At 43.0% G+C, this 18482-nt stretch overlaps 2 protein-coding genes and 1 long non-coding RNA gene across 5 annotated transcripts in view; 1 reads left to right on the forward strand and 2 right to left on the reverse strand.

Annotated features, from left to right (window-relative positions):
- LOC118361293 (intermediate filament family orphan 2-like) overlaps positions 1–1068 on the reverse strand; it is a 35575-nt gene extending 34507 nt beyond the window's left edge. The window contains exon 1 of one of the 3 annotated variants that reach the window (XM_052482978.1): positions 1–1068. In XM_052482978.1, the coding sequence (XP_052338938.1) occupies positions 1–536 (536 nt within the window). In that variant the 5' untranslated portion in view covers positions 537–1068. The other 2 variants (XM_035741118.2, XM_035741121.2) reach the window with 2 other exon arrangements.
- On the forward strand, positions 998–16600 carry LOC118361297 (uncharacterized). The gene is made up of 3 exons (XR_004820971.2): positions 998–1139; positions 8010–8125; positions 16453–16600. It is a non-coding gene; the product is annotated as an uncharacterized LOC118361297 (long non-coding RNA).
- LOC118361296 (tyrosine-protein kinase Srms) overlaps positions 13232–18482 on the reverse strand; it is a 19467-nt gene continuing 14216 nt past the window's right edge. Inside the window, exons 3-8 of the mRNA XM_035741125.2 lie at positions 18166–18332; positions 16404–16551; positions 15889–16047; positions 15436–15617; positions 14920–15076; positions 13232–14660 (exon numbers count right to left, since the gene is read on the reverse strand). Coding sequence (XP_035597018.1) covers positions 14461–14660; positions 14920–15076; positions 15436–15617; positions 15889–16047; positions 16404–16551; positions 18166–18332 — 1013 coding nt within the window. The 3' untranslated portion in view covers positions 13232–14460. The remainder of the gene's footprint in view (positions 14661–14919; positions 15077–15435; positions 15618–15888; positions 16048–16403; positions 16552–18165; positions 18333–18482) is intronic.

Raw genomic sequence — 18482 nt, forward strand, 5'->3', positions numbered from 1 at the left:
TTTTTTCTGTACTCATCTCTATCTCTTTTGACTTTAGCCAACACATTGTAAAGGGCTCGCAGTTCAGGGGTGACGGTGTCGACTTGAATTCCAACACCATCCGGCTGCATCCATGACACCCCGGGGCTGTGGATAGTCTCGATTCGGTCCCCAAACCTCCTTGTGTGGGTAAAGCTCCATATCGTACCGGGTACCCGTGGCCGAGCCAGAAAAAAGTCCAAATAGCCCGTTTGGGTGGCTTGTTCTCGGCTAAAGTAGGCTCTGTAGCGGGATTGCTCTACAGCTTGCTGTAGTTGATTTTCTAACAACTTGTTTCTACGCTCCAATTCATGAACTTTAGCTAGAAAACATCGAAATCGCAGGTTAAGGGTTTTCAAGGCATGAATGTTGGAACCCAAATCGTTCCGTAGGGCACTAGACACCCTAGCACCAGAGGCTGGCGCTCCTACTGGGAACGCAGAGGCACCCGAAGATGGCAAAGCCTCAGCAAAGACCATGGAATTCATCATTTTATTTGAGTTAAATGAGCAATACATTCCACTGAAAATGTTCCCGGTATTCTGAGGGGTCAACTTCAACTAGCGTACTACAGGATTTTTCACCCCCGCCCTACCGTAAAAATAGGCCAATCCTCCAAGCTGAGGTCCGCGATGAAGTGATTCTTTGAAATTATTTTATGCGTCTACAAATCTTGCTGTGAACGCCGTGTCACTGTGTTAACTTAGACAAAGTAGGAACGTAGACACGACACAAACATAAACGCCATATGTCACCTTATTCATGATGCTGTTGATGTGAATGCATCTCCATGTAAAACGGTTTACTAGGCTATTCTGATAGCCCTAGGCTATGTAGCCTGCGCAACTTCTCTGTCAATTGCTGCTGCTAGTTTTTCCAAAATCATTCGCCTTCATTCATTTGTTCTGCGCCACCCATCCTTTTTTGATAGTCGTCCTAGCACTGAACCAGATAGCGTTACCGCCGAAATGCATGAAATCAACGATATGTCTACTGTCCCATAGCTGTGTTCCCGTTACTGGTAATCATGTTACAGCCAAACGAAAACACCCTCTCCGCCCCTTCGCCCCGCACTCTCTTCTACAATCTCCCCTGATACACCCTGGATTGCTGATGTATTGGTAAGTGAGAGGCTCCGAAGCCACCAGTCGGCCATATTGGCACTTCCCAGAAAGTGCAGTCCTCCATAAGAATGAATGGAATTCTACAGTATTTCAGTATACACATAAAACCTAGGCTAGCAGTCAAACACGGAAATGTTTCCAATCGTTTTTCCACCATTCATTTTTCCCATAGGGTATTTTAAAACCACTTCAAATAAGGTCTGTCTTTCATGTAGGCTTTACCCTGGCGTGATGTTTTGATAACAGTGTACATCTCTCACTTTTATCAACATATTTGCCTGTATTTACCCCCGAAATGAAATGATAATTAGCCGCTAATGTGGCTATCATAGAACTACACATCCTCAGCAAGCTTTGACATCATAACTCAAGGCAGTGTTGCAGGGTAGGAAAAAAGTCCCCATCTCCATGCAAACTCTCATCGACAAGTAGAAAATAACCTATTAAGTAGAATAACTATTAGTTATTATAGCGTTTTTGTAGTTTCTCGTTTAAATAATTTATATTGTGTATTTCTCGTTTGTATTGTTTAGCATTTTTCAAATGACCTATCTTAGCCTTTGTAGCTAACTCGTTAACCTTAGGCATCTCCGTCGATCAGAAGCAAGTATGTTTCAGTGCTATGTACCGGATTGTACCCACTATTCTAATAAGCACACATGCATTTTATAATTTTCCGTCGCTGGAGCCGTGTAAAAAGATCTTTTTTCGAGCTGCTAACAAGCTATTTTGGGTAGGTAAAATATCCGTGGTTAGCTAGCTAGGTGCTTATGAAAATTAGCTTGGTAACCACCAACTGTAGTTACTTGCCGCTGTCAGAGAATTTCCAGTCATCTGGTGATTTTCAATACCTATACTGTTCTCTTTGAAGTAGAACTTAGAATTGATATAAGTTTAAATATTAGACATGTAAAGAACAAAACATAAGCAGAATCCGTGTGGATGAGACAAGGTAGACCAACAAGACGTGACTGGTCTGGGCCATTTCTGATCTTGTGAAGGCAACATTGGCCTGAACTTGTGAAGACCTTTGGACAGGGACATTAACTAATCAGTTATAGGCACCATTAGACCTGCAGTATGTGTGCATGTCTGTGTGTAACGCCACCAATAGAATCTATGCCCTAATAGGAAAGGCAGCAAGATTAGGGTGGCCAAGGCTAGAAGGTATCAATAATTTACATGAAAGGGGGGTGACAATGTTATGTAAGGGTAAGACTGTATAAAAGCAACATAATGAGAATGGAGAGTCAGTTCTTCCATGGAATTGCTTGGCTTTGTTACTTTTTGTAATAAAGTCTATTTGAATTCACAAGCACCGGCATCTGAGAAATATTTGATTCAATATTTCCACGACACCGCACATTACCTTCCTTACAAATAAAAGGAAACCAGCGTAGACTAGCATAATGACAGTTGTTACCTTTTTATTATTGGCAAATCCTTTGTGCACTAGCCAGCTAGTTAACGTTAGCTCAGGGTTCATGTAGTCATATTTTTCCACATGGTGAGATGCTAGCTAACACTTGCCCAGGGCAGGTATTATGTAGTTAGCTAGCTAGTGCTTCTACATCTGGCATTGTTTGCTGTTTGGGGTTTTAGGTTGGGTTTCTGTACAGCACTTTGTGACATCAGCTGATGTAAGAAGGGCTTTATGAATACATTTGTTTTGATTAGTTAACTTGCCGTTCGTGTAGTCAGACTTGCTAGCTAATGCAAGCCCAACACTAGGGAAAGGATAGTTAGTTAGCTAGCATTTTCGCCACATAGAAAAGTCTGACTACATGAACGGTGAGCTAATATTAACTAGAAAACTAGCTAAATATGACCTGGTGTTAGTTAGTTAGCCACCTTGGTTGGCTAGTTAGCTACATTAGCTACATACGTTGCACCGTATCATCACCGTGTTGTCAGACTTTCTCAACAGACGGTGAAATGCTAGCGAATGTGCCTAATGTTAGCGATTAGCGCTATCTAGCGAACATGAAATATCCCTGCCCTGGCAGACTTACTAGCATGTGGGATCTGGGGAAATGTCTTACACAAAAGATAAGCTAACGTCCAAGATGGTGTAGCAGTAAGTCGTCCTGTCGTATCGTGTCCCTTGTATATATCGTTTCTTTTTCGTTTTTACATACTTTTCTTCGCATATCTTTAAAAACATTTAGCTAAACCTAAGCTTCCAAATACTCTCCTGCAACCCGCCTCACCCAATGTAGCTACTTTTTCCTAAAGTATTTATATTTACTTCGGAACCGGAACCCCTCAACTGAAGCTAGCCAGCTAACCACCAGCTATGCTAGCGGTCTTCAGCTAACCGGTCATCAGCTAACCTTTAGCTCGGAAAGCTCTCGCCAGTTCGAACAACGCAACGCTAACCAGAGCATAACGGACCTATTTATTTTTTATCCCCGGATTCCCACCGCAAACGGAACATTTTTCAGCTGGATCTTCACAACTAGCTATCTAGCTAAACCGCAACCCCGGATGATTACTCCTGGCTAGCATTTCCACCCACTTAGCTTGAAGCTAGCCCGGCCAGAGCACCTGTGCTTACCACTGTAGCATACTCCTGGGCTACAATACCCGGGCCCACGACCGGTCTATCGATGACACCGCATGAAGAGGAATAAACAGATTCACCCCATCGCGACGTCCCCCAAAGGCTAACTCTCTAGCCCTTGCTATCTCCTTGCTTGCTAATTCGGCCTGCTAACTGCTAGCTTGTTTAGCCCTGGTCCGCTAACTAACTGCTACCTTGTTTACCCCGGCCTGCTAACTGTTAGCTTGTTAGCACAGGCCTGCTAACCGTCTGCATCGCCGCGTCCCAAACACTCACTGGACCCATATGTACTTTCTATCTCTTTCCGATTTTTAATTTGTTTATACCTTCCGGAAACCTGCCTCACCCAATGTGATACGGAATCACTATTATTTTTAATTTTTAGAACACACTCAAGAACCTCCAGAAGCTAACCAGCTAACTAGCTACAAGCTATTTAGTCATTGTTAGTTTTTTAACCTGGATAACACTCGCCAGTCCAGCTTCCCTGCCCCATCCACCGCTGCCCCCTGGACACTGATCACTTGGCTACATAGCTGATGCACGCTGGACTGTCCATTAATCACGGTACTCCATTCTGCTTGTTTGTTTTATCTGTCGGCCCGTTGCCTAGTCAACGCCATTTTACCTGCTGTTGTTGTGCTAGCTGATTAGCTGTTGTTGTCTCACCTACTGTTTTAGCTAGCTTTCCCAATTCAACACCTGTGATTACTGTATGCCTCGCTGTATGTCTCTCTCAAATGTCAATATGCCTTGTATACTGTTGCTCAGGTTAGTTATCATTGTTTTAGTTCACAATGGAGCCCCTAGTTCCACTCTTTATACCCCTGATACCTCCTTTGTCCCACCTCCCACACATGCGGTGACCTCACCCATTACAATCAGCATGTCCAGAGATACAACCTCTCTCATCATCACCCAGTGCCTGGGCTTACCTCCGCTGTACCCGCACCCCACCATACCCCTGTCTGCGCATTATGCCCTGAATATATTCTACCATGCCCAGAAACCTGCTCCTCTTATTCTCTGTCCCCAACGCTCTAGGCGACCAGTTTTGATAGCCTTTAGCCGCACCCTCATACTACTCCTTCTCTGTTCCGCGGGTGATGTGGAGGTAAACCCAGGCCCTGCATGTCCCCAGGCACCCTCATTTGTTGACTTCTGTGATCGAAAAAGCCTTGGTTTCATGCATGTCAACATCAGAAGCCTCCTCCCTAAGTTTGTTTTACTCACTGCTTTAGCACACTCTGCTAACCCTGATGTCCTTGCCGTGTCTGAATCCTGGCTCAGGAAGGCCACCAAAAATTCAAACATCTTTCAGAGATTTCCATAGAGCATGGCGCAACGCCATAACATCTTCGTAGAATGTATGCACACATCAAGATAGAACTGCTAAAGGGGGAGGAGTTGCAGTCTACTGCAGAGATAGCCTGCAAAGTAATGTAATACTTTCCAGGTCCATACCCAAACAGTTCAAACTACTAATTTTGAAAATTACTCTCTCCAGAAATAAGTCTCTCACTGTTGCCGCCTGCTTATCGACCCCCCTAAACTCCCAGCTGTGCCCTGAATTGATCGCCCCCCATCGAGCTTCAGAGTTTGTTCTGTTAGGTGACCTAAACTGGGATACGCTTAACACCCCGGCAGTCCTACAATCTAAGCTAGATGCCCTCAATCTCACACAAATCATCAAGGAACCCACCAGGTACAACCCCAACTCTGTAAGCAAGGGCACCCTCATAGACGTCATCCTGACCAACTGGCCCTCCAAATACACCTCCGCTGTCTTCAACCAGGATCTCAGCGATCACTGCCTCATTGCCTGTATCCACTACGGAGCCGCAGTCAAACGACCACCCCTCATCACTGTCAAACGCTCCCTAAAACACTTCTGTGAGCAGGCCTTTCTAATCGACCTGGCCCGGGTATCCTGGAAGGACATTGACCTCATCCCGTCAGTTGAGGATGCCTGGTCATTCTTTAAAAGTAACTTCCTCACCATTTTAGATAAGCATGCTCTGTTCAAAAAATGCAGAACTAAGAACAGATACAGCCCTTGGTTCACTCCAGACCTGACTGCCCTCGACCAGCACAAAAACATCCTGTGGCGGACTGCAAAAGCATCGAATAGTCCCCGCGATATGCAACTGTTCAGGGAAGTCAGGAACCAATACACGCAGTCAGTCAGGAAAGCTAAGGCCAGCTTCTTCAGGCAGAAGTTTGCATCCTGTACCTCCAACTCCAAAAAGTTCTGGGACACTGTGAAGTCCATGGAGAACAAGAGCACCTCCTCCCAGCTGCCCACTGCACTGAGGCTAGGTAACACGGTCACCACCGATAAATCCATGATTATCGAAAACTTCAACAAGCATTTCTCAACGGCTGGCCATGCCTTCCGCCTGGCTACTCCAACCTCGGCCAACAGCTCCACCCCCCGCAGCTCCTCGCCCAAGCCTCTCCAGGTTCTCCTTTACCCAAATCCAGATAGCAGATTTTCTGAAAGAGCTGCAAAACCTGGACCCGTATAAATCAGCTGGGCTTGACAATCTGGACCCTCTATTTCTGAAACTATCCGCCATTGTCGCAACCCCTATTACCAGCCTGTTCAACCTCTCTTTCATATCGTCTGAGATCCCCAAGGATTGGAAAGCTGCCGCAGTCATCCCGCTCTTCAATGGGGAGACACCCTGGACCCAAACTGTTACAGACCTATATCCATCCTGCCCTGCCTATCTAAAGCCAAGTCAACAAACAGGTCACTGACCAAATCCCACCGTACCTTCTCCGCTGTGCAATCTGGTTTAACGTTAACTAGAGCCAGTCACGGGTGCACCTCAGCCACACTCAATAAGACAAGCCCCAACTCAGAATCAATGGGGTACTAAATCAAATAAAGACTGATTGTTTGAAGAAATGATATCATCGCATTCCACAGATTTAGGACCCGAATGTTACCCATATCAGACAATGAAGTTCCAGGTCTCTTGGCCGCTCTTAGGTCTGGTGCTGACATTTTCTGTTGGGAAAGAGAGATAGCCCTGTATTTACCAGAAACGGTATCTCATCCACCATGGCAGAAGAGGACGATCCAGACACATCCACCATGGCAGACGATGAAGTTCCAGGTCTCTTGGCCGCTGAAGAATGTAGGAGGCTGCTGTCTGCACAGTTGCAGAATGTTTTCACTGAGGTGTAATCGTGAGGAAACATTGGTGCAGTTGAAGGTTCTACAGGAAAATCAGCTGTATACCCGCAACAGGTATTCAGCATCACAGCTGTCTAATAAAGTACTTAGGATGGAAACAGGACTTCCAGTCAAAGACATGTTCAACATTGTTGTTGACTACTTGGAACGTTACAAGGACTGTGCCGTATACTTTGCCAAGTGGAGGGTTGAGGTGCTGACATTTGAGGATTAAGTGTTCATGGAGTTTATGAAGTTGGGTCACAGTTACACCAACTTGTACCTGGCTCAACTATTCTGTTGTAGTGCAAGCAGTCAGCAATGTCACCATCACTTTTATTCACGTGATCCACAATCTTTTTTTCATTAGCATCATGACGACTGTTAAAAGTCAGGAGAAGAACCAAACGTACTTGTCTGCTTCTTTTCAGAGGTCCAGCAAAAACTGGAGGATGGTCATTGACTGTACTGACATAGAAGTTGCTACTCCAGGTCAGATGGACTTGCAGATGCAAACCTACTCTGTGTACCGTTCAATGCGCTCCTTCAAGCTACTCCTGGGAGTTGCACCTAATTCGGTGATAACATACTGCAGCGATCTGTATTCAGGACCAGTGTCGGACAAAGCCATTGTCTAGAAGTCAGGGTTTGAGAAGATCTTCACATCTGGAGACATGATTTTGGCATACAAAGGTTTCTTGATCCAGAGCTTAATGCCTGCAGGAGTCACTGTGAACATTCCTCCATTTCTGAACCCCGGGCAGGTTAACAGAGAGTGAGATACATCTCACAAAAGACATATAGAGAAACAGGATCCATGTTGAGATGGCAAATGCTCGACGAAAAGATTTCAAAATCCTGAGATTCAACCCACCTTATCTGCGTTGTTATAGTAATGTGCTGGTGCAGACTTGTAAACCTCCAAGACCCACTCGTAGCTGTTGATTGGGAAAACAAGAACAAACAATGAGGCACGAGGATTGGGTGTTGAGGGACCACTTGTCTCATTGTCCAAGGTGTGTTTGTGTTATGATAAACAATGCATTTCCTGTACAGATAAAGATGGTTACAATGCATTGGAAAAAAACAACCACGGACCAAATGCCTCTTTGTTTTCCAGTCCAACAGGAGTGCATCCCTCAGGCCATCCGGTGCATGGACATCCTGTTCCAGTGCGATGCGAGGGTGACCGTCCAGTTGTAGAGATGACAGCAGATCGAGCCTGAGGACGGACAGGTCAGTAACCCATCAAATATGATACAATAGTTTACAACAATGAATTTGAAGATGTATCTGCAGACTTTGTTCGTCAGCTAGCTAGCCAAACAGTTTTAGTGGAATTACTAACTTCCAATATTTAAAAAGGTTAAGGAAAAAGTAAAGGAAAAGCAATGGCTGCATGATGTTTAATGACACCCTCAGCAAGGAGATCTGTCAGAAGTGATGGCTCTCCCATCCTTAGATGCTCTCTCTCAATTCAATTCAAGGGGCTTTAATGGCACGGGCAACATATGTTTACATTGCCAAAGCAAGTGAAATAGATAAACAAAAGTGAAATAAACAATAAATGAACAGTAGACATTACACTCACAAAAGTTCCAAAATAATAAAGACATTTCAAATGTCGTATTATGCCTATATACTACGTTGTAACAATGTGCAAATAGTTCAAGTAAAAAAGGAACATACAACCACTACATATGGGTTGTATATACAATGGTGTTTGTTCACTGGTTGCCCTTTTCTTGTGGCAGCAGGTCTCAAATCTTGCTGCTGTGATTTCACCTAATAGATAATGGGAGTTGATCAAAATTAGGATTATTTTCAAATTATTTGTGGGTCTGTGTAATCTGAGGAAAATATGTGTCTCTAATATGGTCATACATTAGTCAGGAGGTTAGGAAGTGCAGCTCTTTCCACCTCATTTTGTGGGCAGTGTGCACATGTCCTGTCTTATCTTGAGCCAGGTCTGCCTACGGCGGCCTTTCTCAATAGCAAGGCTATCCTGACTGAGTATGTACATGGTCAAAGCTTTCCTTAAGTTTGGGTCAGTCACAGTGGTCAGGTATTCTGCCACTGTGTACCCTTATGTTTAGGGCCAAATAGCTTTCTAGTTTACTGTTTTTTTGTTAATTCTTTCCAATGTGTCAAGTAATTATCTTTACTTTTTCTCATGATTTGGTTGGGTCTTATTGTGTTGCTGTCCTGGGGCTCTGTGGGGTTTGTTTGTGAACAGAGCCCCAGGACAAGCTTGCTTAGGGAACTCTTCTCCAGGTTCATCTCTCTGTAGGTGATGGCTTTGTTATGGAAGGTTTTGGAATCGCTTCCTTTTAGGTGCTTGTAGAATGTAACTGCTCTATTCTGGATTTTGATAATTAGCCGGTATCGGCCTAATTCTGCTCTGCCTGCATTATTTGGCGTTTTACACCGAGAATATTCTTGCAGAATTCTGCATGCAGAGTCTCAATTTGGTATTTTTCCCATTTTGTTTTTCCCAATTCTTGGTTGGTGAGCGGACACCATACCTCACAACCATTAAGGTCAATGGTTTCTATAACTGATTCGACATAATTGGTATGTCGAATTTTATGTTCCTTTTGATGTCATAGAAGGCATCGTCTCTCAGATCGTTCACAACTTTGTGGAAGTTACCTGTGGTGCTGATGTTAAGGCCGAGGGAGGGCTGTCCCTGTCTCTCTCTCTCAGCATGGCACAGACAGTTATAGAATGTTCTCACTCCATCCCAGAAGAAATGTACCATCCACATAGTGATTTTTTTTCCTTCAGCTCAGCATTCTTAGGAAAACCTTTGCCACAAGTGGTGTTCTCTGTATTCCTACTGTAGTGGCATAGTGTAGAATATGCGACATCTCACAGACATGTTAGCTAGTTAGCTACAACATACAGATATAGTTACTCGAAGACGAATACGAGTCATTAAGCCAAAGTCTTTCCTTCACTCTCTGACTTTATTGTCAAAACATTTCTACAGTTTTGCACCTAATGAGAGGCACTGAGGCTAGTCAGCTAGCTTGCTAACACAACTAGCTAGCTAAACTTAGCTTGTGGTGGTACTAGCTAGTTATGGCCGAATCGGTCACCAAATAGTACTGAACAACACTGCCTCGGTTAAAGCTGCAACATGCTTCCTGTTAAGTTTCGTTTTTGCTTCTTTTACCTTTGGGGTTTTGTACACCAGCTTCAGACAGCTGAAAATACAATATGTTTAGTTAAGGAAAATATATTTTACAGTGGTTTGGAAGCTGTTGGGAGAAAAAAAGAATCATATCACTGAAATGTATTGAACTCACTTATTTTCGCAAATGTCAATGAACTGTTGTATTAATTTCTCAAGTTTCATCAGGAAAAGGTCAAATACTTGTAACGAGCATATCTGCCATTCTGTATGAAGAAATGTTTCCTACCAAGTCCTTTGCACTGGTGTTCCTGGAGAAACTCTTGCTTGGTTGGTAGTGGGACAGGAGGGACGAGTCTGAGTCTTTGGGGGTTGTTGGCACTGTGTGAAAACATAAAACAAATAGTTACTTCCGTAGTACACGGAACAATGTGATGTCATATTCCAGTATACACACACCACTGTATCCTGTGCATTTGCCAAATAAACATAGATTTTGATTTTTGATAACATAATATTGATGGAATATGGGTCAATTATAGTGAGAATGTACACACCATTTATTAATTTAACCATCAATGGATTGATGCTTGGTAACACACGGGCCATGGTCTCACCTGAGTGAGGAGGGAGGTAAATATTCTAACTCAATGTAATTGTATATTCATTTCTCAAGTATACTCAAAATACTTGTAACGAGCGTAATGTCTGCCATTCTGTATGAACAAAGTTTCCTACCAAGCCCTTTGCACGGATGTTCCTGGAAAAACTCTTGCTTGGTTGGTAGTGGGACACAAGGTCTCTGTGGGGGTTGTTGGCACTGTGGGAAAGCATAAAACAATTAGTTACTTAAATAGTACACAGTACAATGCAATGTCATATTCCCTTATACACCCCACTATATCTTGTGAATATGCCAAATAAATGTTGATTTTGAGTGAGAATGTACACACCAACACAGGATTATCCCTAATGCTGGCCCTGACCAACCAGGAAATTGCCCCTCACTATAAGCTGCACTTCTCCACATGACCAGACTTCTAGTGGTCTTCTCCACATGGCCAGACTTCTAGTGGTCTTCTCCACATGGCCATACTTCTAGTGGTCTTCTCCACATGGCCATACTTCTAGTGGTCTTCTCCACATGACCAGACATAGTGGCATTCTCCTCTTTTAGTGCTCATCCTTGAAAAATGCCATAAGGTCTGAAATAGACATCAAAGTGGACATACTGTACAAACAATTATCTAGGCTAAGTAAAACCTATATATATATTTGATCTAGTGCTCTGCTAATGAGCTAGCTAAAGTGTTGTCAGTGGCTAACTAAGACAGAGAGAAAGGGGACAGAAGAAGTCCAACACTTTATATTGATTAAACTCACCTTGTCCGAGAGAGAATTACACAGTTATCCAAACTTCATGCCATGGTAAGTCTACACCAAACACATACTTCATTTGAAGTGTTTCTAAAATCCCCTATGGGAAAAATGAATAGTGGACAAATGATTGGAAGCATTTCCGTGTTTGACCACTAGGTTTTAAGAGTATTATGACATTTTCACTGTGGTGCTCAATTAAATGTTTCAAGGACAAAATTACTTTGTCATTTTTTTTGCAGTGTGGACAGAACTGTCAAAAAAGGATACTTTAAGGATACTTTATATATATATATTTTTTTTCTACCCCCAGACATTATGCATCTCCAGTCCAAAATTACATCTAGAATCAGCTTCCTATTTCGCAACAAAGCATCCTTCACTCATGCTGCCAAACATACCCTCGTAAAACTGACTATAGCCTTTAACACTCTACTCAGCAAATTGGATGCTGTCTATCACAGTGCCATACGTTTTGTCACCAAAGCCCCACATACTACCCACCACTGCGACTTGTATGCTCCCGTTGGCTGGCCCTCGCTTCATATTCGTCGCCAAAACCACTGGCTCCAGGTCATCTAAAAGTCTCTGCTAGGTAAAGCCCCACCTTATCTCAGCTCACTGGTCATCATAGCAGCACCCACCCATAGCACGTGCTCCAGAAGGTATATTTCACTGGTCACCCCCAAAACCAATTCTTCCTTTGGCTGCCTCTCCTTCCAGTTCTCTGCTGCCAATGACTGGAACGAACTACGAAAATCACTGAAACTGGAGACTCATATCTCCCTCACTAGCTTTAAGCACCAGCTGTCAGAGCTGCTCACAGATCACTGCACCTGTACATAGCCCATCTAAACAGCCCATCCAACTACCTCATCCCCATACTGCTATTTATTTTTGCTCCTCTGCACCCCAGTATCTCTACTTGCACATTCATATTCTGCACATCTATCACTCCAGTGTTTAATTGCTAAATTGTAATTATTTCACCACTATGGCCTATTTATTGCCTTTACCTCCCTTATCTTACCTCATTTGCACACATTGTATATATACTTTCTCTATTGTGTTATTGACAGTATGTTTGTTTATTCCATGTGTTGTTTGTGTCGCACTGCTTTGCTTTATCTTGGCCAGGTCGCAGAACTTTTTCTCAACTAGCCTACCTGGTTAAATAAAGGTGAAATAAAATATGTATTCATTTTTATGTTTAAGATTTAAGATTTTTCACCGCGGTTTAGATACAATGATTCTCCACACTGTACATTGCTTGTTTTGTCGCAAACTGAAATTAGGCAAACTATTACAATTTTAGCAACCAGGAAATGGCAGAAAGATTTATGCATATTTATACTTTAAGGTGTCTGTAATAGAATAAACGTGGCAAAAGATAAATGTAGATATTACATGTATTTCTATAGTTCCAAAATGTTTTTACAATGGTGGGGGAGTGCCAAGATGAAAGCCCAGTGGCTTCAAAACAGCACCCACTGGTAGTCATCTAGTGTATGTATAAATCATTAATCTTATCTACAGTATGTAATAACCACATTTGTGCATATAATTCAATTATGGGAATTTTAACAAAATATTCATAAAAGCGTGTATAGATAGCCTAAATTGTAAACTGTTAATTTGTTTAGTTTATACAGCTGTTTTCAGTTTCAGCAAGTAGCTTATCACTAAAAGATTAACTGCATAGGCCTATTCATATGAGTTCACCAAAATGATTAGCAGTAATGGACAGCTAAGGTCAGTGTGGCTTTCCCCATATCATATGGAGGATTGAAAAATATATTGGTTGGCCACACACAATGAAAACAGGACAGTTATCCCCAAAAATATTTTATTATAATTTTTGTTAAATACCCAATGGCGTAGTCAAGAGGACACCTAAAAAATATGGAAGAAACTAAAATCAAGGAAGAATAAAGGACATTTATGGCTCATATTTCCCAAACTGTATTAGTACATCTCTAAATATCATGCGTTGACAGTTCAAAAAGTTGTCTTCCATTGGTAGAGCAGTAAATCCCAGATGATGTCCTCTATGGCTCATCACTCTCGAGTCTCAATGGCCATGTCCTCCATCACTGTGTACTGTGTGAGCAAAGTCTCTATGAGCCATGTCTGTGTAGTGTAAACATACACAGAGTGTACTAAACATTAGGAACATCTTCCTAATATTGAGTCGCACCCCCTTTCTCCCCTCGGAACAGCCTCAATTCATCAGGGCATGTACAACAAGGTGTAGAAAGCGTTCCACTGGGATGCTGCCCCATGTTGACTCCAATGCTTCCCGCTGTTGTGTCGAGTTGGCTGGATGTGCTTTGGGTGGTGGACCATTCTTGATACACCCAGGAAACTGTTGAGGGTGAAAAATCCAGCAGCTTTGCAGTTCTTGACACACTCAAACCAGTGCACCTGGCCCCTACTACCCTAACCCGTTCAAAGGCACTTAAAATATTTTGTCTTGCCCATTAATCCTCTGATTGGGAAAGGGGGATACCTAGTCAGTTGTACAAATGAATGCATTCAAATTAAATGTGTTTTCCTCATTTAACCCAACCCCCCTAAATCAGAAAGGACCGAAGGGCTGCCTTAATCACACATACACAATCCATGTCTAAATTGTATCAAGGTTTAAAAATCATTCTTAAAACTGTCTCCTCCCCTTTATCTACACTGATTGAAGTAGCTTTAACAGGTGATATCAGGGATCATAGCTTTCGCCTGGTCAGTCTATGGCATGGAAAGAGCTGGAGTTCCTAATGTTTTGTATAGTCAGTGTATAGGCACTCTCTGTAGGACTGGCCGTTTGGCATACTGTAGCATAAGCCCACGGAGGCCCTAACAGTGGCCCCACTTCTCCTGCCCTCCTCCAGGAAGAGCTTTATATTGCACATAACCTTGATTTAAAAACAACCAAGAGAACTGGCAAAATAGACTAAAGCCTGTTAAAAAAGGGATCATCACCATTTCAGACAATGTCTTGCAGTTCCCTCTGCTTTGTAGTGTCTATGTCAGTGCAGTCACACCTTGGCCTCCTCCCTCAGCCCTAGACCTCAATGGTCTTGAAGTAGATGCGGGTGTAGATGGTGTCAAGCTGGCTGTGCAGGGCGTGGAAGGAGGGCCGGTTGGAGGCCTCGGCATTCCAGCACTCCAACATGATGCGATAGATGTTGGGGGGACACCTAGTGGGAGAGGGCAATCTGTAGCCTGTCGACAGGAGCTCCAGCACCTCCGTATTGCTCTTCCCTGTGTGTGTGTGTGTGTGTGTGTGTGTGTGTGTGTGTGTGAGAAGAGAGAGAAAGAAAGAAAGAAAGAGGGAGAAGAAACATATTAAATCAGAGGGAGAAATATCCGTCAGAGGGAAATATTGAAAAGCATTTTTACATATAGAGGTAATAGATGAACTGTCATGAGGATTGACTGTTCCTCTTGTGATCACGTGGTGTATAATTGTAAAAAAAAAAATCAAGACCAGAGAATATAGTCTTGAAAAGGTTTGACACACCGTCGTATGGCATCTTTCCTCGTGACATCATCTCGTAGAGCAGCACACCGAAGGACCAGACGTCAGACTTGACGGAGAAGCGCTGATAGAGAGCAGCCTCAGGGGCGGTCCATCTCACTGGGATCTTAGTGGTTCTACTGGCAGTGTACACACTGTCCTACACACACACACACACACACACACACACACACACACACACACACACACACACACACACACACACACACACACACACACACACACACACACACACACACACACACACACACACACACACACACACACACACATCATTTTTTTCATATTCCCTTGGAAATGTCCAGATAAAAATGGCTTTTTAAGCAAGACCTTTCCTTGCTTCATCTGAGAGTGAACATTGTTTCCTTTACCCAGATAGGTCAGCCCAACATACAGTATATTTCTCTACAGCATTTTTAAAAACTTTACTTATTGGCTGTTCTTGCTCTTCATTTCCCCATACATTTCACATTCACGGCACATCCATTCCATGCTTACCTTAATGATGCGTGCCAGGCCAAAGTCAGCCACCTTACAGACCAGGTCATCTCCCACCAGGATGTTCCTGGCCGCCAGGTCCCTGTGCACGATATGTCTGTCCTCCAGGTAGGCCATGCCCTCACCAACCTGGCTGCCCATGTAGATGAGGTGGGCAGAGGTCAGCACCTGACCCTCCGGCGCTGGAACAGCACAGGGAGCAGACTGGTTAGGGTCTGAATAGTTACTCAATTGCGCCAACACATACCTTCACCGGTTTTCGATACCAAAATGATCTTGGTTAGGTTACTGTTGGACCAATCAAGCCCTGAGCCCTAGACATTTTTTTCATCTCATCACCCTATGAAAAGTTGTGTGTGTGTCGACTTACATATGTTATTGGTCAAGCAGAATCATCTGTGAACACATAGCATACACTGCATGCAGCCGAACATGTGGGTGTGTTTGACTCACTGCCCAGATAGGACTTGAGGCTGCCCTTGGTCATGAGCTCAGTGACTATGTAGACAGGCTCTCCTCTGGAACACAGGGCCAACAGCTGGATGAGCTTGGGGTGGTGGAGGTTCTTCAGGGCCTGGATCTCCTTCACAAACTCATCCAGCTTAGTGTCCTCTGCAGGAGAGACAAAAAGACAGAGCGAGGCTGAGAACAGTGCTCTTCAGGTGTGAGATAAGGACTGACCATGACGCATTATAAATCACTTTATGAACAATGTGAGGGCCCTGACCTGAATGGACTGACTTGGTGAGCGAGTGTGTAATTGTGTTTGCCTGCAATAACGTTTTTACCATTGTAGTAGCATTTGCCCATCTGCACTGTTGTTGAAAATAATTCCCTCATCAATTCGTCAAGTTGAATTTGATCAGTGATCATGCCCAGAAAGACTATATCAAAATTCTGCTTGTAGTGTGCGGAATAATGTATATCACTGTAGTTAATATGATAGCAAAAAGAGCTAGCATGCTTACCTTGTTTAAGCATCTTGATGGCCACCCTTTTTTTCTGGCTGGTCCACAGGGCCTCCCACACCTCTCCAAAGTGGCCCTCCCCCAGCTTCATGTGCAGTTTAAACTCCTCCCGAGGACGCTCCCAAGGCTCCATGTCAAACAGCTCTCTCTGAGGACACCACAACACTGTTAGACACACAGAACTCACAGCTACCGAGTATGCATATGTGGGAACTCCGTCGAGGGTGTTGGAAAAGCATTACAGGTGAATCTTGTTGAGAGAATGCCAAGAGTATGCAAAGCGGGCTACTTTGAAGAATCCATTTTTTGTTGTTGATTTGTTTAACACTTTTAGTTACATGATTCTGTGTGTTATTTCATAGTTTAATGTCTTCACTACTATTCTACAATGTAGAAAATAGTAATAATAAATAAAAACCCTTGAATGAGTAAGTGGGTCCAAACTTTTGACTGGTACTGTATATATTTCTTTGCATTTTCATTGTTGTCCAGTATTTTATGTAACAGGTCAGGTACAAGTGATTTTAATTTTGGAAATCGGTTCCAAAGTATTCTCACACATAATAGCGATCGTATACAAAGGTAAGCAAGGTATGAATATATTTTGTTTTAGTCAAACATTATATCAGTTTGGGCTTCTTGCGGGGCTTCTTGCGGGGCTTCTTGCGGGGCTGCCCGACCATCCGCTCAGAAAAAAAAAGTGTCCTATGGCTGAATCTTGTTGATGATCCCTGATCTTTAGATACTTTAATTACTGTGGAATTAGCATTGTGATTGTCTTGGAACATCTAACTACACAACATAATGCAATGAAGAAAACACAAATGTATAAACAATGTTTTTAAAAAGAAACTAACTTCAATCTCATGAAGAGGTCAACTAGTCTCAGTATGAGCTTCTCATGTACTCTTCTCTTTAGTCAAATTGAACATAAAAATAAAAAGTAGCCTTGCACGAGCCTTGTGCAAGCCAGAAGAGCTCATAGGAGCAGGTGCCCATCTCCTGTTTCTGTAGCGTGAGGAAGCTTCATGTACAAGTACACCCTTTGGACAGGATGCTTGTCTAATGCAAGGCCTTACCTCCAATCTATCTCCTTAATGCGGAGTGCCAAGCAGAGACGTATTGGGTCCCATTTTTAGAGGCTTTGGTATGAATCGGCCAGGGATCGAACTCTCAACCTTCCAATCTCAGGGCGGATACTCTAACCACAAGGCCACCGAGTTGGTCAAATTGAACATGTAGGACAGAAATCATTTTGGATACAATAGAACTACATCTACAATCAAATTGTGTGTGAAATTTCAACAGTATCAGTCTAACAGCTAAGAAATATAAATGCTAACACTATTAAAAAAAACTAAATTGAAAAGTAGAAAAGCATGAAAAGTAGAACATTTTGAAATAACAAAATGGTGAACTAAAAAAGGGCCTGGAGTGAAGGGCAAGCGTGTGTGTCTGTGTGGCTTTCCACGGCCTCGGATTCAGTCTCATCGTCTCCACTCGAAAGGAAGAGAGAAGAGACTGGAATCACTGAGAGGCCTCCACTAAAAACAGCCTGATCGCTGCCTCTACACTACATTTTCTTGATTCCCTAATGATGTCAAAGTAAAACACATATTTCTAACAAATATGATTTGATTTTGGGGGAATATGTGGCCCAAACACTAACATATTCACCATCCACAAAATAACTGGATTGTGAATGGTATCCACAAAGTGTGAGAGAATTGGTTGACACACACACACACACACACACACACACCTGCTGTGCACATGGCTCATCCAGAGGCACTCCTAGACTCCTGGAGTTATTCTGGTAGTATCGGATCAACTCCTCCAGAGTGGTAAAGGAAACCTTGTCCAACACAAAGTATGCCCCAATCAATGAACGCTGGATTCGGAAATGGAAGACTTTCCCATTGTTTCTGCCTATGGACAAGACCAACATGATTAGACTTTTTAAAATAGTTTTTACACATTTCAAAGACAGTGGTGACAAACTCCAAAAGCATTTATTTTTAAACTGTACATGTCTCACACACTTGACCAAATGAATCACAACTTGACATATAAGCATTG

Source organism: Oncorhynchus keta, chromosome 28 (assembly GCF_023373465.1).
Source record: "Oncorhynchus keta strain PuntledgeMale-10-30-2019 chromosome 28, Oket_V2, whole genome shotgun sequence".
NCBI lineage: Eukaryota > Metazoa > Chordata > Actinopteri > Salmoniformes > Salmonidae > Oncorhynchus > Oncorhynchus keta.